This window comes from Crocodylus siamensis, chromosome 9 (genome assembly GCF_052110815.1).
Source record: "Crocodylus siamensis isolate JL-2025a chromosome 9, ASM5211081v1, whole genome shotgun sequence".
Classification (NCBI taxonomy): Eukaryota; Metazoa; Chordata; order Crocodylia; family Crocodylidae; genus Crocodylus; species Crocodylus siamensis.
In genome coordinates, this window is record NC_143403.1 from 17244996 (window position 1) to 17270394 (window position 25399).

General features: G+C 41.3%; 2 protein-coding genes across 2 annotated transcripts in view; one reads left to right on the plus strand and one right to left on the minus strand.

Annotated features, from left to right (window-relative positions):
* Window positions 1–3064, plus strand: part of SLC7A10 (solute carrier family 7 member 10) — a 79842-nt gene extending 76778 nt beyond the window's left edge. Inside the window, exon 11 of the mRNA XM_090063122.1 lies at window positions 12–3064. Within this exon, the coding sequence (XP_089919248.1) occupies window positions 12–139 (128 nt within the window). The 3' untranslated portion in view covers window positions 140–3064. The remainder of the gene's footprint in view (window positions 1–11) is intronic.
* Window positions 3065–10697: 7633 nt separating this feature from the next.
* The window catches only part of LRP3 (LDL receptor related protein 3), a 34947-nt gene continuing 20245 nt past the window's right edge, over window positions 10698–25399 (minus strand). Inside the window, exons 4-7 of the mRNA XM_090063376.1 lie at window positions 17830–18038; window positions 16441–17527; window positions 15812–15944; window positions 10698–14957 (exon numbers count right to left, since the gene is read on the minus strand). Coding sequence (XP_089919502.1) covers window positions 14151–14957; window positions 15812–15944; window positions 16441–17527; window positions 17830–18038 — 2236 coding nt within the window. The 3' untranslated portion in view covers window positions 10698–14150. The remainder of the gene's footprint in view (window positions 14958–15811; window positions 15945–16440; window positions 17528–17829; window positions 18039–25399) is intronic.

The following is a 25399-nucleotide window of genomic DNA, read 5'->3' on the forward strand; positions in this document are numbered from 1 at the left end:
GTTCCTCATAGAATCCATGACATACTGGGGACAGAAGCTGTGTTTTGTCGTCTACCCTCAGGGGGGAGAGCCAGAAGAGGAGGATCTACCTTACACTCATTCTCAGCTCCCTGAAAGTGAGAAGACCTTGAAGAAATAATGAGAATTTCTATAAGACAGATGTAGCTTTTTGTTTACATGGTGATTTTTGCAAAAAAGAAAAAAGAAAAAAAGGTTTTCCTTGAAAAGAAAAAACACACGTTTTTAGAAATCACATAGTAAAGCCCATAAAAGGAGCTACTCCTTTATAGCAGTCCTTAGCATTTAGCGTTTTTCCTTAAAAAAAATAAAAATATGGAGCTGGTTGTTTTTTTCTGACCGTTTCAGTCAAAGGAGTTCAGCAGAGAAACAGTAAACTAAGTCTGTAATTACCAATCTCAGCAGTCATATGGTTCTGCTGTAAGGCATACAGACCTACAGCATTTCAAACCTAGAGAACCTTCCAATTATGAAAATAAAAGGGTTAAGTCAGGGGAACAAGGGAAGGCTCTTCAGCCCTGCACCTTCCTAGGGAAGCCAATGATAAAACTGAGATTGACTTCAGCTGTGCAGGTTCAGGCCCTCCTTGTCCCTTGTGATTTAAAGTTACAGTCTAAAAGCTTTGTTGTGCAAAAGCCAAACACCTATGAGAGCAAAGTTATGGCCATGTCTCAATATGTGCAAATTCAGCTGTTAAAACTAGGCACATCTGAGGTACTTGCATATTGTACGCTGGAGTTGCATGTAGTTTCTATGCTATATGTGATCAATGATCATTCTGCTATCGGCAACATAATAAAGAGAAGTTGAGAAAAGAGCTAAAGTAACTTCAGTCCCCAGGCATTTCTGGAAACAAGGAGTTGGGTTTCATATTAAGAATTCTGAACAACTTTATTATTACAAGAACTGGAGATACGGGCTAAATTTAGTACAGTCCTATTGTCATTGGAGAGAGAGAAAAAGTCTTCTAAACATAAATTGAAATGCATAATGGAAAAAAAGAATCAAAGTATAATCTGTTTCTTTATTTCTAATGTTTCAAACAAAAATCTCATATTGCCTTTGAAGGTGAACACCACATTTTATCCATATTCAGAAAAGCTATAATCCTTAATTATTCTACCATAAGATGCTCTTTAAAAAGTGTCTTGCATGTTTATAGCTGTAGAAATTTGATATCGTAAGATATCAGTAGTTGGCTTATTTCAAAAATGTATAGTGGCTATAGCTGTACAAATCTGACCATTTCCATACCAAAGAATCTTTTGAAAATGCAAAAATATAAAATAGCTCTAAGCAATACTTTGAGTACTTTTGATATAGGTTTGATATAGTTGCTACCTTTGATATAAATTACTACATTTCCTAGTTTTTACAATAGCCATATGAATGTTAGTTTTGCAGATATCATGTTTTATTGTATGTTAAAGGCTTTGGTACAAAAATTAAGGGTTCATTGGTCTCTTAGTTTGTCGTGTACTACAGCAGTGGTCTCCAAACTTTTTTGATCACGCACCCCTCAAAGTAAAAAATTTTTGAGCATGCACCCCCAATATATGTATATTTATTTATTTATAAATTATATACACGTACTAGTGTACTAATATATTATGTACATTATAAAACATACACAAAAATAGAAATTACAAAAGGATGAGATAAAAATTAATATAAATAGAAGTTCTAATATTTTATTCCTGCACCCCAATGAATCGTCTTGCACACCCCACTTTGGAGACCACTGTACTACAGCATTACTCTCTGCAATACATTGAAGATGAGGCTCAAAATATGAGGCCAGATAAAGGAAAGCATCTTTCCAACAGAATAGGCATTTAGAATATATTTTTATTTTAAAAATATATATCCACACTGTCCAGATAGTAGATATAAAAAAGAAAGCACAAGTTATAATTCCCAGGTTCATATGAAAAAAGAATGCAGGATTAAAATACATTTAGCTAGAGAAGTACACACACATACAAACAATACTTGAGTGAGAGACTTCACATTTTAAATAATCGTATAAATAGGTAGGTTTGCAAATCAAAGTCAAATTTTCAACATAGGCCAGATACCCATCACATTACTGGAAAAAAACAGTTTATACTGGTTTACTATTGTGATGCCTGGTTTACTTGTCTTTGCCTGTCAAGATCTGTATGGCCCAGATTCTGATGGTCTGTGGGTTAAAATTCACTCTTGTGACATACATTTCAAGAAGATTACTTTCCCCGATAATGTTACTGGCTAGCAGGCAAATTAAATATAGTTCAGGATCAACAATAACATTAGAGTCTATAATTGTCAAGTTTTATGGGTTTGTTTTTTAAAAATGAAGATATGAAATCAATGACAAATCTGCTGTAATGAGAAAAGGCACGGGTATTAAGAATATACTGTAACTGCTGGTATTCTTTCACATGCGTTTTCTTTGGTTAAGGAAACTAAAATCAGAATTAAAGGACCAATTGCTTCAGTTTTAAAATGTGTTTGCCTGAAATCTTGTCTTACATTTTCAAACTTTAAAATAATTTTGGACCTAAACCAGGTGGCGGCATTTAGATGAAGGTATTTTGGAACAATGTTTTACTTTGGGCCCATCTATAGAGCTCATCTGAAATCTGTTTCTGTCACCCTGTTCAGTGATCATAAACACTACTGTTTAGTTATCAATACTCTTTGTCCCATTCTGCTTTAGAAAAAAAGCTTTTGTGAAAGCTAGGTTTTACTTTATGCAGTATCTGACACCAAAATCAGCACACAGAACCAACATACTAATTTTGCTGCCAGAAGTCCCTTCCCCTACCCCACAGAAATACTCCTTTCGGGAAGGGTGGTTGCCATCTTAGAACCAGAAAAAAAACAAATCATACACTAAAAGTCAAATACTTACTATAACATATATTTTTATTACAAAAAATATTTTTTGTAATGATTTGTGTTTGCATCGTGTATATAGAGATGATTGCATAATAACTCAAAAATAAATGCTTAATTTTGTATATTGTGTGGGATGGGGGGTGTATGGTGGGGTGTGCATGTGGGTGTGGGTGCAGGTGTGTGTATAGTGGGTTGTGGGTGTATGTGGTAAGATGGGAGGGTGTAGGGAGTTTGTTAGGGGGTGTGGCTGTGTGTGGGTGGGGGGCACAAGGTGTGTTGGGGGGTTGTGTATGTGGGGAGTTGTGGGGGCAGCATGTGGGTGAGTGGTGGTTCACACAGGCACCCAGCAGGGTGCAGCTCTGGCCAGCACTGCACATCACAGCGAGGGGCGCAGCTCCACTGGGCCGTCTGTATCACTGGTGCTCCAGTGGTGGAACTGGCTGCCTTCCCTGCCAGGGCTGCACTGCACGGGAGGGAAGCCCCAGGAGCCTTCCCTTGGGGGGACAGAAGGAAGGCATCCAGCTCCAGCGCTGGGACTTCTCTCCCATACTGTGCAAGTGTGGGGACTGCACGTGAGTGGCAGGGAGCACAGGTGATACAGACTTTCCAGTGGAAGCTGCGCCTTTTGCTGCAATGTGCAGCGCTGGCCGGAGCCATGCCCCATAGGGCACCTGCACCCCGAGCACCCCACCTGCTGCTGCTGTTGCCGCTGTTGCCACCACCTGCAGGGCTGCCTGCTATGGGGGAGAGGAGTGTGGGGGAAGTCCCCATGCCCCCCCACCCTCCCTCACACCCACACCCTGCCCACCCGAGCTCTGCACTGCCGCCACCTCCCTGGGTGTGGGCTCTGCACCGCAGCCAGCCCCAGCCCCGTGCTCCCACTCAGCTGCAAGTCCCCACCTGTTGCTTTCCTACCTGCTGCCTGGAGGCAGCAGAAGACTGGGGAAGTGGATCAGGACTCCAGTAGCAGCAGCAGCAGCAGCAGCCCTGCATGGAAGCTGTATGTTAGCTAGGCCAGGCCCTTCCACCCAACAAGGGTGTTTTTAAAGGCATATAACCAGATATCTTGAAAAATTAAGAAAAAAAGCTAGGTCAAGAACAGGGTGTCAAACAATGTTTAAAATGAATCTGAAGTCTCTTTAAGATTGGTACTTGTAGGGATACAACGACTTTAGAAAATTCTTGTACATGGTGTATTAGTTTCTGCAATAATCCAGCATCCCAACCTGAAAGGATCTGCAGATGGGAGGAGAGCAGATGTGATATACCTTGACTTTAGCAAGGCTTTTGACATGGTCTCTCATGACGTTCTCATTAATAAGCCAAGGAAATGCTGGCTAGATGCAAGTACTGTAATGTGGATATATAACTGAATCATCACGCTCAACAAGTAGTCGTCAATGGCTCAATGTCTAGTTGGGAGGAGGTTTCAAGTGGGGCTCCCTAGGGCTATGACCTGGGTCTGATATTGTTCAATGTCATTATTAATTATTTGGATAATGGGACTGAGTACATGCTTAGCAAATCTGCAAATGATACCAAGTTGGATGGAGTTGCAGATACTGCAGAGAGCAGAACTAAAATCCAGAATAATCTGAATAGGCTGGAGAAATGGTTCAGAATTAATCAGATGAGATTCAACAGGAACAAGTGCAAAGTCCTGCCCTCAGGATGGAATAATTTCATGTATAAATATAGACTGGGGAATGACTGGCAGGGCTACAGTACTGCAGAGAAGGACCTGGAAGTTACAGTGGACCTTAAGCTGAACATGAGCCAACAGTGTGCTCTTGTTGCAAAAAAAGCTATTACCATGATTATTATGGCTGCTAAGAGTCCTAGGTCATAGATGAGGAAAAGCAGTGCCTAAAACAACAAATACAAGATAAAAATATGGTCCTTGCCTGAAAAGACCTCCTAGTCTAAATGTGAAAGACCACACATCACTTGCAGCATGCACCAACCCAGGGCTCACCATGCACACACACCCCCAGAGCCAACATGGCACATGTTGCCTGTAGTAGTGGCTATGCATAGGGGCTACACAGGGGTGCACATGCACCCCATGATAGTGCTGGTGCACCCCTCACAGCCAGTGCTCCCCACTTAGGCAACAGGCAGAGGGGGCAGGCGAGAGTGCTGGTGCCCCCCCCCCGAGAACACCAGCCGGAGTGTGGGGGCGCCAGGAGAAGTGATCCCCACAATCCCCCCATGGCCGATCATACTGACCAGAGAGGTTCCCCTGCGGCGATCGTGCCCCGCCCCCCAGTCACTGACTGGCTGCTGGGGGGGCAAATGCCCCCTCCCCCCCTCCTCAGGAGGCACCAGTTGTCCCTGGCCTGACACATGGGCTGGACCTGATGCAACACATGGCTCAGGGAGCCCAGGGTGTGAGCTTCATGCAGTGAAGAGACCAACCCCCTCTGCTGTCTGCAGCACATGGAGCCTGAGCTGGCACATGGGGTTGGTTCAGTGACCAGCGGGCCGAATCGTACAGCTCCAGAGTTCAGATCCAGCCCATAAGCTATTTGTTTGACACCCCTGCTCTAAATGAAGCTATCACCCCTGCAGTTTTGACCCCGCTGTGTTGTGATGCACAGCTGTGACATGAGTTTGGCTTAGAAGAATTTGGGGTACAGTTGCCCCCAAGCTCCTGCACTGATCTTCTTTAAACCTGGCAGGCTTTGTGGTCTCAGGATAGGCTGCCACTCCTGCAGTTTTCACCCCGCTATGTTGTAAAGCCTAGATGTGACATGAGTTTTGCTTTCAGGAATTTGGGGTGCTGTTCCCCCCAAACCTCTATACTGATCTGCTTGAAACTTAGCAGGCTTTATCCTCTCTGCAGAGGATACCACCCCTGAAAATTTCATCCAAATCAGACAAAACCAATGAAGTTATAGGTATTTTATTGTTTCCCCATTATACCCTATGCCCAGATCTCGGAGGCGGCTCCGAAGCACTTCGGGAAGCCGATCGAGGCAGCGCTGCAACCCGGACGTGCTGCTTTGACCCCAAAGCACCTGAAGCTTCTCCGAATCCAAAGCTCTGTCCGAAGCCTCGCACATACCCTTAAGTCCACATCAACATTGTAAATATTCCTGCAAGGAGGCAAATAAGTACTCAAGTCCCTTCCTGATAAAGCAACAAGAAGAAATGAAGCATAGCAACTAGACGAGCCTTAAGTCACTGACATAATGCAGCTGTACATTTCAACTCCAACCCTACTCACGCTCAAGTCTGACATTTATTGTGGGATTACAAATCACTTGACTTGTGCAAGGCAAACTCTTGTCAGGATTATCTAGCTCTTTACTCAGAGACATACTATCACCACTTCTTCAGTGTTTGCCTCTCCCAGCGCTGCCTCCCTACCCTCCTTCTGTCCCCTGGCTTTTGTATCACTTGATTTGATACACTGCTCTGTGCACATACTTTCACAGCATCTGAAGAAGTGAGTCTATAAGGTGTATATCTACCCTGCTTCTTCCTCAGTGCCTCAAACTCAACCCCTGTAGCTGTTACAACTTTTACTACATGAGAGCCCAGACAATAACATTCCTTCCATTATCTTCGAGAACATTTCTGATATAATAAAACCTCCTCACCTATTCACTAATGCTTTTGGTTGGCTGCCCCACCACAATAATGCATACAGAGTAACTCTAGGCAATCTTTGGCTGGTTTGTTATTAAATGCCCACCAAAGAAATTAGACTGTACAATGCAGAGGACTATGTTTCCAAGGAGAGCCTGTAATTTTTGACTTGCAGAATTCTGTATATCCAATTAATTGTGTTAATTGCTGCACTTGGACATTAAGGGCACTTTTACACATGCTCCAGAGGTAGGGGGGAGGGGTGCTTTAATTAGAGCAGCTCTAAGAGCCACTCTAATTAAAGCACTCCCGTGTCTTGTGTATTAGCACTTCAAAGTGGCAGCAGGGGTGTTTGTACTAAAGCTCATTTGATAAGCTTTAGTTCAAGTGCCCCTGCTGCCATCTGGAAGCATGGGGACACTAATACATGAGACGCAGAGCCTGGCTGGAGCACAGTACTCAACACACTTCAGCAGACTCAAGTAATCGAATCTGGTCCTACGCGCTGTAATTACAGTGCATTACAGCAGCCCCACTGCACATCTACAGGCACCCACAAATACCTTATTTACAGACAAAGATGTGTGGGTGGAAGTGATGGGTTTCATATTCTTGCATTTGTGTTTGCCCCAGACTGTGCCTGTTCCCTCAATTACCTTGAATGCAAAAATACTAGAAGCCTGCTTAAAGGCACTTTGTAAATGTGGCTCTTATGGATTCCCAACAGAAAATGAGGTTACATGAGAAGAATATAAATTATTAAACATGACTATGACTATAGCTTCTGAACCTGTTCATGAGGGTGACCAAACGTCCTATGCACCATTAAACATTTTAAATGGACAAAACTCCAAAGTGAAATTCAACCCTGATAGAAGCAAGCATAATCCTGGGGAAGGCCGTGGATTTATGCCAAATTACCTCACGGCTGACTTTGACTCTGGGTCTGCCTTCTGTTCCCCCAGATTTTTACCCTTGTTTGTTATCTCACCTTTCCCTGGTAATGCATGCAAATATCATCCACCCTGCGTGCTCGGCATTATCAAGTGTCATTATACACATTAGGTTGCTAAGCATCACTTAGCAACATGTGCCACATACCGCTATGTTTCTCCAGCACTCTTTCCCTGCATTTTTCCTGAACACCAGGCATGCCAATAAAATGCCCCAATCATACCAAGGAAAAGCACATTTCAACTGGCAAGAAGTTTAGGGCTATACCACACCCACAGCTGACCCTCATGCACTTGGCACAGGAGCTGGGTCTTTGGGTTTAGCAACACACACACACATTCACACTCACACGTTAAGAAAAAAGGAAGCTTTGGGAGGTGGGGGGAGGAGAGACAGTTGGTTTGCATTTCTGTTCCCAGAGCAGCATTGTGGAGATCCTAGGGAAGGGCTTCAGGACACATCAACAGCATCCTTCAGCAGCTCCTCAAGCAGCCACATTCCTCTCCCGAGATGCCCTTCATTAAGAGCCGTGGCCTTAGAGCACAACCCAATCCTTGCTGATCAACACTGGCCCAAAGATCTTTCTGTCCACAGGCTTCAAGCTGCTTTCTAGATATTGCTCTAAAATCCTACCAGCCTGCCAGGAAGGCTTCATCCTCCTAGATGTTACTGAAAATTGAACCTGAGATTTTTCAGAGTAGATATTTATCACTGCAGTGTTTAAAAAATAAATACCTATATAAATTAAAGTTGGGATGAATATTAAACACAGAGACAATTTACCAAGATCAAAGTACTCCTGCCAACCCAAATCATTTGTTTTTCCTTCTTTAATTTTCCGTGGAACTCACAAAGCAGTGCAACTCACAAATCATCTGTGGCAAAACCATAAACTCTCAGAAATATTTTTCAGGAAACACAGACATGTTATTTTTCAAATCATTTTTTACTTTATGCTATTGACCTTGGAAACAACACACATTTGTGTTCCAGCTCTTTTGTGGTAGCCAAGGGCAGCTACAAATACCTATTTGTTATTGTGGGACAATTTATAACTGTTCAACTTTCTTTTTCTGGAGGGTGTCAGGGTTGGTTGGAATTTTTTTTAATGAAGTATTGAAGCATTTACATTAAAGGACAGAGCAGAATAATTATGAAATGTTTTCCCAATTGATCGCAGAAGATAGTATGTCACGTTTCAGTGCTGCCAGCTCTGAATTTTCCCCTTTTAGAATTCTGAATCATACTCAATGATTTCCACGTCCCATTACCTTAGAAATATCTGATATTCCAACCTCAAGGTCTTACAATCACCCATTGCCCAAGATTGCGAGTTCCTCCTTTGCCTTCTCTCCTCATTCTTTAACAACCCCACGCACATCCCAGAATTTTAGTTGCATGAGAAATTCCTGATGAAAATGTTTCACCTATGTCATTTTAAAACTCATGAATATTGACTGCACCATGTACCTTAAAAAGTAGGACTAAGCCTTGTGGTTACTAAAGTAGGGAAGACGATGTCTTTTGATCACCCTGCACAACTACACGTGCAGACTTCTCTGTTACAATATCAAAAAACTGTTGCTCAAACCCTTAGGCTCTTGAAAAAGGCTTATAACAAGCCAATGTTCCTCTGGAAAGGGAAAGCTGTAGCAAACTGACCAATCTCACAGCTCCACCATTTCCTCAGTGCTAGCAAAACACATTTTATGAACTGTTCCTTCCACATTTTGCCTAAAAGGAAAAGGGCTGGGGATAGGCCTAGCAGAAGGAACATCTCCTTCAGAGGCCCAAAGGAAGGACTTGGAGACAAAGGCAAAATTACTACAATTCCACTTGCTTTGCTTTCAAGAGAAAGAGGACAGTGCTAAAAGGGAAGACAACTTAGAAGAAAGTGACTAATAGGACATGAAAGACATAATAATAGAAAGAATTAAAAATAAACATCCTACTCACTCATTTCAGCCTGCAAGTGTCTTTGTGGCCATTTAATCCTTGCAGCCAGAAACCTGAGACACGGGGCCTGGGAGAGCAAAAAGTATATTTTAATAGAATTTGAGATGTTGACAATGGCTAACAAAACAAATAGCAGGATTACTGTGCTACCTGCAGAAATCAGGCCACAAGCATAGGGTCAATATTTTGTTTTAGGCATTACCATTTCCACAGATTAAAAATGCCAACTGCTGTTTAGGAGACTAAGTACAGTTTCCCATTGAGGTCAGCAGTCTTAGATAAGCAAGGGCAGAAATTTATTTCCATTCCTTTTTAATATGATTTCCTTTAGAAGCATTTCTAGTTGGTATCTTCATCTGCCATCTTACAGATCCATTCTGTTGCCCAGGCTGCCAGTTTTGCTATGATTTGTGTATGTATTTTTTAATACCTCATTTTCATTTTATGGGCTGTATTCATTTCAGTTTCACTTACCTCAAGAGTTGCCATATCACTGTTTGTGCCACTATAGTTATAGTGGTGTCAATACGTTATTGTAAACCATTATTTTCAGGCTTTTTATAACTGTCAAAAGGATTTACTTCAAGACAAAATCTTGCTCATATCGCTCTTTCCAGCTGTAGAGAAGTCAAGAAGACAATAGACACCATTCAATTCCCCTGCACTAGGACAGCAAGATCTGTAGTTGGTTTCTACTTATGGTGACCGCTACATTGTTCCACAATATTCAACTGGAAATCTGTTCACAAGTTTCATTGAGGAAAAAACAGAGAGAAAAGACTTTCAAAATAATTATGAGCATCTCTGCAGCTGTGGAGAACAAGAGGCTTGAAGACGCTGTTCTCAGATTTAACAAATCATGCTTTTCTTAATTATGTACAATAAGTCATATTTACTAGTCCAATTGCTGACACTTTTGACAAATATTTTTTTTCAAACCACTTATGCACACTACTACCAATGCATTTGACATGAATGTCTGAGACCACAACTGTAAACCATCAGAGAGGTGTTTTCAGATGTGCCTCCAAAGCTGCGAACAAAATTTTTTTTGAGGGACTCTGTATGCACATATATAAATGTATGTAGTATCTGTACACTAAAGCAAGCATATAACTGAGAAGAAGGAATACCTACAAATGTATATATGTAAGTGCAAATAATAGATGTAAATGTGGGGATAATATGGACATTTGGGGAGTTTGCTTCTATTCACCTTTGATCATTTGGTATTAGATGTTCAAACCAAGGCAGATGTAAAGGTTTATTATACTGAATAAATGCAAATGGAAGCAAAATGTTGAAGTAGAGAGTTTTAAAGCAAAAGAAAATACAAAAATGCAGATGGTAATTGTGCAATACAATTACTTTGCAAGGCCTGTTATACAAACTGGCAGATGCAAGAAAGTTCAGACACAATGTGACTTAACAACACATGAGATTCAGTTTCCTTGGGAAGCCTGTGCTGAACATCCATCTCATCAGCAGGAGTTAAACATCAAGAACAGATTTATTTTAAATATACTTCTTTTTATAAATGTTAGCTTTTTAATAACTATCATAAAATATTTTAAAAGTACAGCTTTTCCTGTCAAGATAACAAGAATAAAAGCATCTGAACAATTTTATGGTCTTAACGTCAGATTATAAAGTGTGTGCACACATGTGATTTCCTTTCGTCTAAAATGCAGAAATTAAAAGTGAAGTGATCGTTTTTCCTATTTACATTTCTGGCACAGTAAACAGTTCTTTAAACCTTTATGAACGTGCAATTTATTTGGGAAAAAAGGGTGTCTGCAGAAATTAAATAACTGCATTTTTAAAAGCTGAGAAAGCACGATGGCCCTAGTAAGGCAAACCCCACTTCCCTATCAAGTCCCTGCATGCTAAGACATTGTCACACACAATTTATGTTCACAGAACACAACTGTAGACTTCTGATGCAAAATGCTTAATAATAATTTAAGGATTCTCCATCTTAAACAATATATTGAAGGGAAAAGACCACTTTATTACAGACATAAAGAAGTCATGTGCTGATAAAAAGGAACAGGCTTGCACATCTTTTTATGCTGGGCCACAACCCTCAGTAATGAGGAGTCTAAACATTTCATTACAGCCTTTTTATATTTCTAGATCTTTTTAAAACTTTTAATAATTATAAATAAAATATTGATGTGTTGACATGACCACTTAGCTATAAAAAAATGGATCACTAGAAGTACACTACGTATAAATGACAGGATAAAAAAGAAATGTGATCTTCTTTAAGCTGCTAGTTGTTCACTGCCATATCAAAAAGACTGCTATGTTCGGAAGTGCATATTATAAAAAGAGCCCTACAATGGGGGTACCATAATTTAAGGCATTGCTAAGGCATAAAATTAAATTGATTTTATTACAAAAAGCAAAACGGTTCTATAACAGAATTAAATATACATTTATTAATAAGAGTCTTCAGATTTGCACAGTATTAACCCTGAAGTATTTCACCCAATTATAAGTTTACTACTTTATAAATACAACTTTATGTATTTTAAATTGCCTTTAGACAAAAAGAAACGCACTAAAACCGTAGCCTTGGACACAAACAACCCTGGCAGTTCAGTGACTACAGTACTTGACCTTTCAGAGTGGAATGTACCCAAAATGCTTAGAAATGCCCAGGAAGTAAATTATTTCTCAAAACTAGCTTTTTGTTTGGCTAAATGAACTACTGACCATAAAGACACCTGACGGAAATGACTGAGTAAACAGTATTTTATTTCATATAAATATGATTCTTAACTGTTAAAGCATTTTGACCAAAACTCTTTTCTGCTACTCATGTCATTCGAGTTTTGAATGATCCATTTCTTTCTGGTTCTGGAACAAACAGTGTAAAAGGTATCTATATCCGAGAGGAAAAATATACATATAGCAAGTCACTACAGTTCTTTCATAGTACAATTTTGTTGAGCCAAACAAAGCATGGAGGGCCTAGGCCTACCTTGTTTCTTGGCTAGAGCTCCCACTGGGAGCACTGCACAAAAAGCAAGGATAGAATATATCCCATGAAGAGGGCAAACATTTCAACCTTAAGGTATCAATCCATACTTCATTGCACAGGTCTAATTCCTGTTACATTCAAGGGAACTGCAGTAGCTAGAGATTATCTGGATAGTGCAGCCCAGTTTTACATTTTTTTTTTTATTTATTTTTTTTAAACACAAGATTAACCCCAATGTACCATTAATACATGTTTAATGAATAATTCTGTCTGGCAGATTTAGAGTTAAGGCTCCTATTAAGTTCCTAACTCAGAAGTCTCCCGCAGTATTAGACACGTGATGGAGAGTTGAGATATGCTTCACCCTGGACCTGCCCACCTGCGGAGGAGTAGCAACACTGACTTATAAATGCTAAACCACGCTGACTCTATGTAAAATACCCCATAGCTACTTCAGCATAGGGAAAATAAAGTATAAAGTTACACTAAAACATGGATGACAGCCTTGCCCAGAAGAAGTCAGTGGCAATGCTCCCATTTACTTCAACAGGGCCAAGGCTTCACCAGATGACTTTTGTTGTTCTGTACTGGGTGATTCCCACATGAACATCCTCACCCCCCCTTCAAGTTAAATTAAAAAAGCAAAAGGCACTGGTCTACATAAAATACTTAAAGCCTGCATAATTTCAGTCTTTAAAATGGTACTGATCTTCCCAGCTATCCTGGACTTAAAAAAAACAAAACAAAAAAAAACCCCAGTAAGTGATTTAAAACATCTGTACCGAGGCCAATAATGTTGTATTATATTTTAGCTCGATGCAAATAAGGAGCCTGTTCATATTGGATACTGGCACTCAGCAACTCCCTTTGAAGCCAATGAGACTTGCAAGAGCTCTGTACCTCTCCAGATTATTCCCCAAAGTGAGGTAATTATATTCAACTGAAAAAGAGAGTGGAAAAAAACAAAGAACAATTCAACCTGAATAAACCATTATGAATACAATACATAACAATATAAAATATAAATATTGCTGCAAATGGGGTTCAAATGAACATGGCTAATCTGCAATTACGAAATTAGAGTGGAAAATAAACCTGATTTTACTTTGTATGCTGCATACAGAAACTTTGGTTGTAATGGCTGCTTCTGGATACCCACAGTCATCATTACATTTCTGAAGGGAGCAGAAAAAGTGGTGACTTTCAGAAAAAAGAACCTATACGAATTTTATTTTCTATGAAGTAATCTATTTTAGAGCTCTGTAAACATTTCTAATTAAAACCTACAACCTATATGGACAACCACTTGCTGTGTCTAGCTGAGTGTTCACAGTTGTAATTCCACGTTTTATACTACCCAAGTTTCCAGCCAAATTCTCTCTAACTAAATATTGACATTAGTGTGCTATTTTAAAACGAAACAAACTCAAATTCCCTGATTGCAAAGTGAAAGTGAATAAATGCACCCAAAAAAAACAAAGGATAGAGATTCTTCCAAACTGCAACAACAGATTTGCACTCACTCTCAACCCCTGATCACACACTGTGGCCCAGCTCCACTCCACTGGAGTTTCAGGCATATCAATGAAGACAAAAATGGTCTCATTTAGTCTGGTTATGAGTACTGCAATCTGTCCAGGATTAATGCACATTGGTTTTAACAGACAAAGTTGAGAGTGGATGTGTCAATTATAGTCAGTGAACTGTATTGTAAATTCCAAAGTTACAAAACCTACAGAGCCAAAGCAAAATCTTATTAGCAAACAAGTAAAGATTCATCGTCACTGGTATTGATTTCTGAGAGTGGAGTAGAGGACTCTAGCGTTGGCACTTCCACAGAATGGCAACAAGCAGCATGAATACCCAGAGGTTCCTCCCGATATGGATGAGGGCAACATCGGTGTTGTCCATCCACCTGAATACGAACATTCATAGAGCTGTCTAAGTAAGCAGACTCCCATTTTTTTAAAGGCAATCTACATGGCTCTTCACTTAGTGGATGACTCCTGTTTAAACTACTGTTCTCTGCAACAGTCCTTCTGGCTGTGGCCCCTCCATGAAGCGTTTCTGTAAGACTTTCAGACAAAGGATCTCTGAAAGTTTTTCCTGAATCCACTTTATTGGTTTGTTTTAGCTCACTGCTGGAAGGCTCAGCACCTGAAGATTTGTCAGCTTGTCCAGTCTCTGGCTCTGCATGAGCAGCTGTGCAAGTATTAGATAAAACAGCGGAGGGTGATGGCTCTGAGGCTTCAGCCACTGGCTGCAAATTGCTGCTTCCAATATCTTGTTGTCCCCTGGCCTGGCTCTCTGACTCTGAGTTAGGTCCTTCAGGGGAAGGTGGGAGGCTTTGAATATTCTCATCTGTGTGATTGATAATGCCATCACCCAGGATTGTTTGTGAAGTGCGTGCCGGTGTGAGGAGTGGGATCTGTCCTCGCACTCGTGGTCTATGGAAAAGTCTGTTCCAGAGTCTGCCTAGGCGCCTTCGGGATGAATTCCGTCTTGAAGAGTGGCGCCTCATCTGTCTCCTCATAGCAGTTCGGATGTTCTGCAGCACAGATGCCTATAAACAAACACAAGAAACCATGATTTTGGCAGAGAACAACTTCAAATATCTGCAGCTGTACTATCCACTAACTTCTCCATCTGAGTGCATCCAAGTAGCAGTCTTAGAAGGGAAAACTACAGCTTGAATGTGGCAATGTAATAATAAACTCTGTTTAAAATTAAATCAGAATCTGCTCATTTTTCCTAGAACCCTCTCAGCACTGCTTCCAAGGTTAGCCTCCCCAGCTCAGCACAATTAGGTGCAGGTTTTTGCTATGATGGTTCAGAGTATTGCACCACTGGGTACTGCCCCACTGCAATGCCAGTGGAGCAGGTAAGACCCAATTCATTAGAGAAAGGGAGAAAAGAAAAAGGCAAAATCAAACTCCCTCTGTGCTTACATAATTAAAAGTGCTTTAATCAATTATACATTTAGTACACTAGGAAAGGGACTGTATTAAACAGTGGAAGGCAGATTTGGAAAAATACAAGAATACGAAAGTACAGTTTTTTAAATAAATTTTGCATTTGCTAATTAAAAATCCCTGGAATTTTTTCCAGAAGAAAGTGCCTACACTTCTCTTTTCTTTTCTATTTTAAATTCCTTACAACTTGAAATGCCTGTCTTTGTTTCTATTTTTGTTGACACACTTCACACGACTTCTATCCATTTAGCTTGCAGCAGTCACGAGGCCCTAGCTACAAACACAGCCATCCCATGAAAATGTATAACTGTAACTCAGCAGTACAGAATACATTACATGTATTTTGTTACAACACTTTCACCCACTACAAAGTAGTTTCATGTTAGTATAACACCACAATGCAGACTTATTCAATATATTGGAGTCTGTAATAAGTTTCATTTACTTGCGATGCATTGTAAACTGGAAAATCTTCAACTGGTGGGATAAGTCCTTGTGCAATCAGCTGCCCATAGGAAGGTGGAGCTTCCCGCCGCACAAATTCTGCTTCAAGCCGAGTCATTTGGGTTTCAAATGCTCTGGAAGCAACATAACCAGAGTAAAAACAAAGACAGACACAAACATTGCACAAACCAACATACCTAAAGAGAGAAGGGAGAAAAGAGGGCAAACTGGATCTTCTGATCCAGTTTCCCTACAATTAGTGTCATCAGGCAGCAGTGCAGTACTAAATTAGATTAGGAAAAAATGTAACCCAAATGCAGGGCAATACAATCTTCTTTTCATTAGTATGTTAATAATATACAAAAGAAATACTAGTGTAGGATAACTTTATATTTCTCACTAACCACAAGAGAGACAGATAGAATCCACTGGCCATTTCTGAAAGAACAAACCAACTTTTAACTGCTGAAAACTCAAAACTCTACCCATTTCTTAAATGTTGCAGTCAATTTTACTGTGGCATAATTTTACTTTGCATCTCATCCATCCACTTGGATAGACATTTTATTCTTTCCCTTAACTAAAAGGTCAGTAACTGAAGTTAGAACTTTATCAACACAAGATTTTTACCTGTATTCCCTAGTCCTCAGCGAGTAGAGTTTAAATGCACAACCCAGTGCAATCACCAACAGCAAGCCACACACCAGGCTCCCAATCAGGGCAGCTGTGATGACTTTCCTGGGCACTATCACCAGACAATTATGTTCATCACTTCCATCCTGGCAGTCTTCTTGGCCATCACAACGCCATGTCTCAAAGATACATAGGTTTGTGCCGCAGTGAAAGTTTCCTGGCTGGCAAGTAAAGCAGTTTTTTTCATCTGAGCCATCCGGGCAGTTCTTTTGGTTATTACATCGGTCAAGTATTGAATAACACAGTCCACTATTTCCTTCACATGGGTATTCGTTCTTCTGACAAGCAGGACAATTCTCTTCATCTTTGCCATTTGGGCAGTGCCACCAACCATCACAATGCTGCTTATCTGTGTAACACTCCTCATCACTTCCACATGGATGTTCCCAGGGAAGGCAGTAACCTTTTACCTGATAGGTTGCATTAAATCCATGGCCAGTACTCTTCGATCTGGCGTGATATGAAATGGTGAGCTGACCCTTTGAGGACTCCACACTCACTGAGTGCTTGTTGTTGTGATATGAAAATGTTTGCATTAATTTATCACCCCTCTCCCCAATTCCATCATACACCTTCACGTAGTCATTGTATCCTAACTGTAAATCAAGCTGCAAGAGCACATGCCGGTTATCTTGTGTATCCACATACCAAGTACAGCGTAGGTCTGCCCGGCTATGATCAGCACGGAATAAGTCTGGGGAAGCAAAGGACCCATAAAAATTACCCAGTCTTTTGCCACAGGAAAGATCAGGGCAATTGTCCTCATCTGAACCATCACTGCAATCTTTAACTGAATTACATCTTAACTCATTTATCAAGCACTTGGTGGAATGGGCTATACTACACTGGAACGTTCCCGAGGGACAGATGCTGGACTGAGGCTCTGTTGGGGGCATGGTGCAGTTTCTCTCATCCGAACTATCCCCACATTCATCCATTGAATTACACTTCCAAGTATTAGGAATGCATTTGCCATTTGCACAACGGAACTCATCTGACTGGCAAATAGTCTGGGCTATTTTTCCTGTGAAAGTAAAAAAAAAAGATTATTAAAAGATTTAAAACACCTGGCTGTGTTTTTTTTATTCTAATTTTTTATCCCAGCATGAAGTGACTCAGTCTGCTGGGCCAGCCCACCTCAAGAATCCTCTCAAAGACAAATGGTAAATAAAAATGTCCAATACTCTCAAGGCCCATACTTTAAACCAATGTTTATATTAGACTTTGCTCAACAGAAAAAAACCAGTCATGGGAATTGGAGGAGAGATGGTGAACTAAGCTCTGAGTAATCCAACAAAATTCACTGAAACTGTACAGAGCTCTTACCTCTGATGTAAGAAAGGCGAAATCCCTGAGCCTGTCCTGAACTTGTTGCATCTGAGTGGAAAAATATCCAGACGTGATCTCTTGCAGAGATGAATGAGGGGGGCATGGAGGACCCGCACACTTTGTACTCCTCTCTCTTGGAAGATGGACCAATCATCAGCCAGTCTACAGAGCATCTCTGAGAGTCCTCTAAATCGAAGTTCCTAAAACTTTCAGGAACAAAGAAAACACAAATGAAGACAGAGGATAAGAATCTGAATATGGGCATCCTTTCATATTCATAAAAGGAAGAAAAGGAACCAGTGAGCTATGTATTGTACAGTGGCTGCCCACAAACATAGCACTCATTTTTCCCCCCATTCAGAAAATGATCTATCCCACAGGCTCAGAGTACATACAGAGAATACACAAGATTTAAAACAAATACCCCGCTAAATAATCCCTCAAAAATAAAAGAATAAATGTTCTGTTACCTGATGTCTTTAAATCAAGATTGAATAATTTCTAAAAGACATACTCCAGTTTAACTACACGTTACAAAGCACGTTAAGAAAAAGGGTCAGACTAGATGACTATAAAAGTCCATTCCAGCCTTAAATGCAATACATCAATAAATAAACAAAATCCTTTCTTTGCACTGAAAAATCATGGAGTTGGACAGAAAAGATCAAACTTTCAGGCAATGGGCAGGCAAAAGTGTTACAGTTAAGTCTCTGAACTCCCAAAAATAACAGTCAGATCTTATTTCATCTACGGACAAGACATAAAGATAGTGGGGAAGAGAAACTGAGGCAAAAAGAGAGGTTGTGATATCTGTGACTAGTTAATAGGTATTGTGGATAGGGGAAGAAGCAACAGATGTGTAACAATATTAGTGTAAAATCTGAAAAAACGTTAAGGCAAAATTTGAACGTGTTCTCCTGCTTGTCACTATTTTGATTCAGTCTTAAGGATAACATAATGACATATTCTAAAAGTAGATTTGTCCATGTCATCCCAGAGACTTGAGCAGAGTGGAACAGGATCAGATTTAGGTGCCTAAATCCACATAGGCCCCCGACAGGTAGGTTTTGGCCCACAGTTTTTTTCCTCCTCAGATATAAATTTCTTTTTGTGCTCCTGTGTTCAAACATAGAAATCAAACAACCCCACAAAACCAAAGCTGCATATAACTCATAGTGCAAGGGTTTGTATAAATTGTCTGCAATGACATGCATTTTATCCTGTACAAGATCAGCTTCAGATTGTGTGTGTCACAATATGCAGCAGCCTTAGACAATGCAACTCATCTCCCTTGAGAGATTAAAACAATGGAGTTCTCTCCACGAGAGAAGGGATATAGCTGTCATAGAAAACATGTTTCATTTCCCTGTCAAACACAGAGTTGGGATTAAGTTATGTTAAAAGTTATCACATATATTACATCTGATAGCCACACTGAAAATACTCAGAAAAAGTGAAAGCTTTAGCAAAAAGCTGGGCCACATTCTACACAGATTCTATCATAGGTACCAGAAAAAGCTCTGTGAAAATACAAAGGGTACAATATGGCCGTATGATCATAAAGCTCTAAGCCTGGTCATTTCCTTCAAGGGAAAAAGAAAAGCACATTAGCAAATCCACCCCATCCAGGAGTCTCAGCCTACAATCATCTACTTTTTATGCATGCTCAGTAAGCTCTCGCTCTCTGACAAAAGCATACAATTAGCAAGAGAAAGGGCATGGCACAAAGAATGGAAAGAGAGGGAATAACAAAGGTGCAAAAATAAACTTAAAACCGAAATATCCAATGTCTGTGCAGTAGTCTCCTAAATAACTAAGCAATAGGGAATAATTCATCTCAGAAATATGTTCATTTACTGCTAAAAGCTCCTTTAAGTGATGTTCTCTGGTTCTTCCTAGTTTGCAAGATACATCCCTGAAATACATTATTTTCCAGTATCAATGATCTCATTAAACCCTTCTAACTAATGGATTCTGGAAGCCAGAAAGAGCCAGAGATTTTAACTGTTAGTATGGAAATGTAAGCAAGGGCCTACATCTCAGAAAGAATAATTAAAAATACAAATATAAAACGGGTGACACCTGACTGGAAGGCAACACAATGGAGAATAAACTGAGAGTCTTGGTAAATCACAGACTCAAAATAAGTCTACAGTCATGCAGCTGCACAAAAGGCAAATACAGTTTTGGGAAGCATCAACAAAAGCATTAGGTGCAAGTCATGGGGGGTGATAGCGCCTCTCTACTCAGCAGCACTGGTTAGGCCACATCTAGAGAGTACTGTGTGCAATTTTGGGATCCACATTTTTAAAAAAGACAGAGAGAAGTTAAAGAGGGCCCAAAGATAGGTGACAAAAAGGATAAAGGGCTTGAAGGCAAGTCATGAGGAGAGTTTGAAGGTTGAAACAGACATATTCAGTTTACAGAAAAGGCATTTAACAAGGGATATAACAGTAGTCTTCATATAGTTGAAGGGCTGCCATAAAGAAGAGGGAAAGCACGTTTTATCTCTTGCTACAGTGTGTAGGATTTGAAGTTGCACCAAAGTAGGTTTAGACTGGGTGTCAGGAAAAAACTTCACTGTTAGAAGAGCGAGGCAGTGAAACAGACTGCCCAAGGAAGTTGTGGACTCTCCATCATTGAAGGCGTTCAAGAAGGCGTTGGGCAGGCATCCGTCAGGGATGAGCTATGCCTGTGTATGCTTCTTTGCTTTGCTAGGACTGGTACAGACATTACCCTTAATGCACTTTTAGCACACAAAAAGCGTTTTGTAACTGTAACAGAACAGACATTCATGGCACATAAAGCACGTTAAAAATGGCAGACCCCACTCTACATTAACCCGGGAAGGAGGTATCCTAAACTAAAGTGCTTTCTGTTAGAGCACTTTATCAAACATCTATGCCAAATCCCATTGAGGGTTAGCTTAGAGTGCAATCAATGACATCCCAGGTGGTGTTGTGCATGGCTCCCGCTTTAGCCTTGGGAAAGCTCCTGTGCTCTGCCTGAGCACTGTGCTGGGTCCTCTCCTTGGCTGTCATTGACCCAAGTCAAGTGACAGCCTCTGATCTCAGCTCCACGCACAAGCTGGTGACAGGGATGGGGTTTGCTGTCCCTGCAGTTGCCCTGACCTCACGGCACACTGCAGCCCTGAGGGGGGCTGTGGAGGAAGGAGTCCAAGGTCTTTCTCCCCACAGTCACCCTGGCTGGACTATGGTACATCACTGCTTGGGCAGAGGCATATAAATAGTGTTCTGTTATGCTTGTATTGATTTTTACTGTTTTATATTGTATTTATTCTATTCCTATCACTTCCGGATTGAATTTTATTGTTTCATATTAACATTATATGATTTAGACCTGCAGCGTGGTATGGCATGTGTGATGTCAAGTATACATTTTGTGTGTCAGGTTTCCATCTTGTTCCCATCTTGTCCCCATGCCCTGTTGTGTAAGTATGTTGTAACCTATGACTTATGCCTATCTCCCTCCTATGTAAATTGGTTCCTAAATGAATGGGAATGAATGAGGGTGGCTGAGAGACAATGGCAGTAGGTCTAAAAATAGCTCCCTCTGAATGACCGAACTATCAACTCGAGGACCCAACCATCACCCTGCATTGACCCTCCCTGGCTCAAGATTTGAAAGACAAAGACTGCTGCAGAAACCAGCCAACATACCATTACAGACACCTGGAACTGCATGTCCTCACCTGCAATGCACACACTCAGTACACCAGGGGCTGACCCTTTCCTGGACATGCCCCCTGCCACTAGGGTCACAGAATCATAGAAGTCGGGTCGGAAGGGACCTTGTAGATCTTCAAGTCCGACCCCCCACCTGGGCAGGAGAAAAACTGGGCTCAAATGACTCCAGCTAGGTAGGCATCAAACCTCTTCTTAAAGACCCCCAGGGTAGAAGCCAGCACCACTTCCCTTGGAAGTTGGTTCCAGATCCTAGCCACCCTGACAGTGAAGTAGTTCTTCAGGATGTCTAATCTAAACCTACTCTCCAATAATTTGTGTCCATTATTCCTTGTTATGTCAGGGGGTGCTAGGGGAAACAAGGTCTCTCCCAAACCCTTCTAGTCCCCCCTAGTGAGTTTATAGACGGTCACCAGGTTCCCCCTCAGCCTTCTTGTGAAGGCTGAACAGGTTCAGGTCCTGCAGTCTCTCATTGTAGGGTCTGCCCTGTTGTCCCTGGATCATTCAGGTGGCCCTTCTCTGGATCCTCCTCAATGTTGTCCACATCCCTCCTGAAGTGCAGCGCCCAGAACTGGACACAGTACTCCAGCTGTGGCCTAACCAGTGTCGCACAGAGGGGGAGGATCACCTCCTTGGCCCTCCTTGAGATGCACGACAAGGTCCGGTTAGCCCTGCCAACTGTGACCTGGTATTGTGGGCCCATGTTCATCTTGGAGTCAATACTGACTCCAAGATCCCTTTCTGCCTCTGTGCTCTCAAGAAGGGAGTTCCTCATCTTATAAGTGTGCTGCTGGTTACTACTGCCCAAGTGCAGCACCCTGCACTTGTCAGTACTGAAACGCATCCTGTTTTTGTTAGCCCACCCCTGTAACCTATCCAGGTCTTGCTGCCGTCTTTCCCTCCCTACTAGCGTGCTCACCTCGCCCCATATTTTGGTATCATCAGCAAATTTAAACAGGTTGCTTTTCACCCCGTCGTCCAAATCGCTGATAAAGAATTGAACAGCACGGGCCCAAGGACCGAGCCCTAGGGGACTCCACTGCCCACTTCCCCCAGGTCGAATATGACCCGTCCACCACCACCCTCTGAGTATGACCCTTCAGGCAATCTACAATCCATCTGACTGTGTAGGGTCATAGAAGGTCTGCCCCTATAAAAGGAGGCAGTGAAGATAGACCCAGTAGGACACCCTCTCCATCTGGACCAGTACCATACTACACCACCTATCCAACCAACCTATCCCTGCTCGCGACCCCCCCCCGGACAACACCTTGCTGGAGAAGACCCCGACTGGCCATTGAGGACCAACTGACAGCCCAGGATAGGTAGCTATCACCCACCTTCCTTACCCAAGCAAAGGACTTGAACTCTGTTTCTCTTCCCTACCTGGACTCCAACCCTTCCACTGAGTCTTTCTTCTGATACCATTGTGAGTGCATGCATGCATGCACGTGTGCAGGAACCAATAACTCCATGGGGCTGTGTAGTGTGTTTGTTTAATAAACCTGTTGTTTTGAATCCCTGAGTTGGGTTTTCGTCTGTTTCCTCATTGCCACAACTTATCTGCCCCCTGATCTCCCAGCTTTCTGCCTCAGTTTCCAGCCCCAATCTCCCAGCCTTCTGCCTCTCTCTTCCCTGGCTGTCTCCTTCTTGCCACTGGGCTTCTTCCCTTGCTTCCACCCCAGCACCAGTGACCTTGGGTAACCCCAAACCTCAGTTCCTCAGCCCAGCTTCTCTCTCATCTACCGGCTCTAATTCCAGTCCCGGCAACTTTCACTCCCTACACTTTCTCTCTCTCACCTTAACCTTCCCCCCAAGTATCCCAAGCACATACATACACACACCGTACCATCCAAGTTATGACTTCACCTGTGTATATGTGTAGGTGGGTGGTATGTGTGTGAACCGGTGCGTATGTGTGTGTGTATACACACACACACTCACACACACGCATGTGTGTGTATTATGTCATTGTGTGCATGACATATGAATTAGTGATCCATGCATATGTACTGTGTGAGTACTGACAACTAATTATTGTCTACTTTTTGGTGTGTGTAGTGTGTATGTGCTTGAATTGGTAATGGGTATGCATGTGCCTAGGCTGGGAATCTTGGATGTGTACGTGCCTGAGTTGGTAGTATGTGTATGTGCGGATGCACCTAATCAATTTGTGTGTTTGTATATGTGCAACTGTACACCACGTCCTCCTGTCTAACAGCACGATATTGAGATCCTGAGCACTGGCCTGACCCCACAGGGCAACAGACTGATCACCATATTTGGGGTCAGGGAGGAATTTTACCCCAGGCTCAGCCTGGTAGAGAATGGGGGTTTTTGCCTTCCTCTGTAGCAGAGAACATGGTCCTCTTCCTTGGATCTCACAAGCATATTTTAACCTTTCACAACACTGGCTGCTGTGGTCCCCCTACTTTATCTGTGGCAGTTTAAGGGGTTATGTCTTGTGGTTATATTAAGATTGAGCATGTTTTGCAAAGAGGTTAGATAATGCATTTGTACATGGTTGTTTGGATAGAGGTTATCCTGTCTCAGCTGGGGTAGAAACTACTTCTCTATGATTGATAGGCTTGTCCAAGAAAAGGTACATTTCTAACTTGAATAACCTCCCAAAGGCTTCTTAGTGATGATAAAAGGTGTCATGCAAATACCAGAGGATGAAAAACAAATTAGACTGATATAAATACTATATAATGAGAAGCAATGGTCTGAAACAGAAGAGAGAAAATTTTTGATAAACACCTGGAACATCAGGTTTACAGTCAGATCTGTAACAATAGTCTATCAAACAAAATGATGGAAGTCAGAGTTGGAAAAACACTCAAAAGAAAACATATTGAAAGGAACAAGCCTGTATTGGCTGAAAGAGATGGACATGGTTTTGTCCATGTGCTTAATAAATCTTGAGAATCCCAATAATTTGCCCCTCCTGGCTTTCCTTTCTAATTTCCAGCACTCCAACACAGTTTTGCAGCCCACATCTTCTCAGCCAAAATAACTGTTATGGTTTATCAGGTTTAATTTAAAAAAAAAATAAAAAAATCACATAACAGTAACAGTAACAGTCCCAACTGCAAGTACAGAAACAGAATATATTGGTGAATAACTGTTCTTTCTAGAGGGCCTATTAATAATGTGAATATGATATTACTATTCAAGGTCGTAGAGGATATATTTTGCTTTGAAACGGCCATCTCAGCACATGGAAGTCAGATGCAGAACATTCAAAAATTAATTCTCCCCTTCAACAATACACATGTTCAACATTCAAATCCCAAAATCAGTGTCTAGCGGTTGTCAGTTTGGAAAACGAATGTTGTGGAAGAAGCATAGTTTGTTTCATTTCCATCAAACATGGAGGCTTTACTTTTAGTTTACATAACTTGAATAAACAGGTCCAGCCACAATTGTAGAAATTCACCTTCCGAGAGCATAGAGAGAAGGGAAAAGTAAAAGAATTTTGCTCATGAAGAATTTCTTGCAAATTGAAAAATGTGACCATTCCTTAAACATATATTACTTATGTTGGGGAACTTGCATGCTAAAACAATTCTTCAAGTGCCTTGTCAGTTTATATTGTTTGCATGAAGGGATGGAAGAGAGTTTTACCCCATTCAATTCAATAGTCGATTTAAAACAAATCCAGAGTAATGTGTGAACAAAGTTTCAAGTACCTTGGTAACAATGGCAATCACTTTTCAAATACTAAAACACAATGGACAGGTCACGGTAGGTTTACTATTTAAAAAAATATTAGGTTTAGGTCTTAGAAAATGTATCGCAAAGGAAAGGATATTTGGGAAGTTTCTAACACATTAATCCACCTATAAATGACTCACTGATTT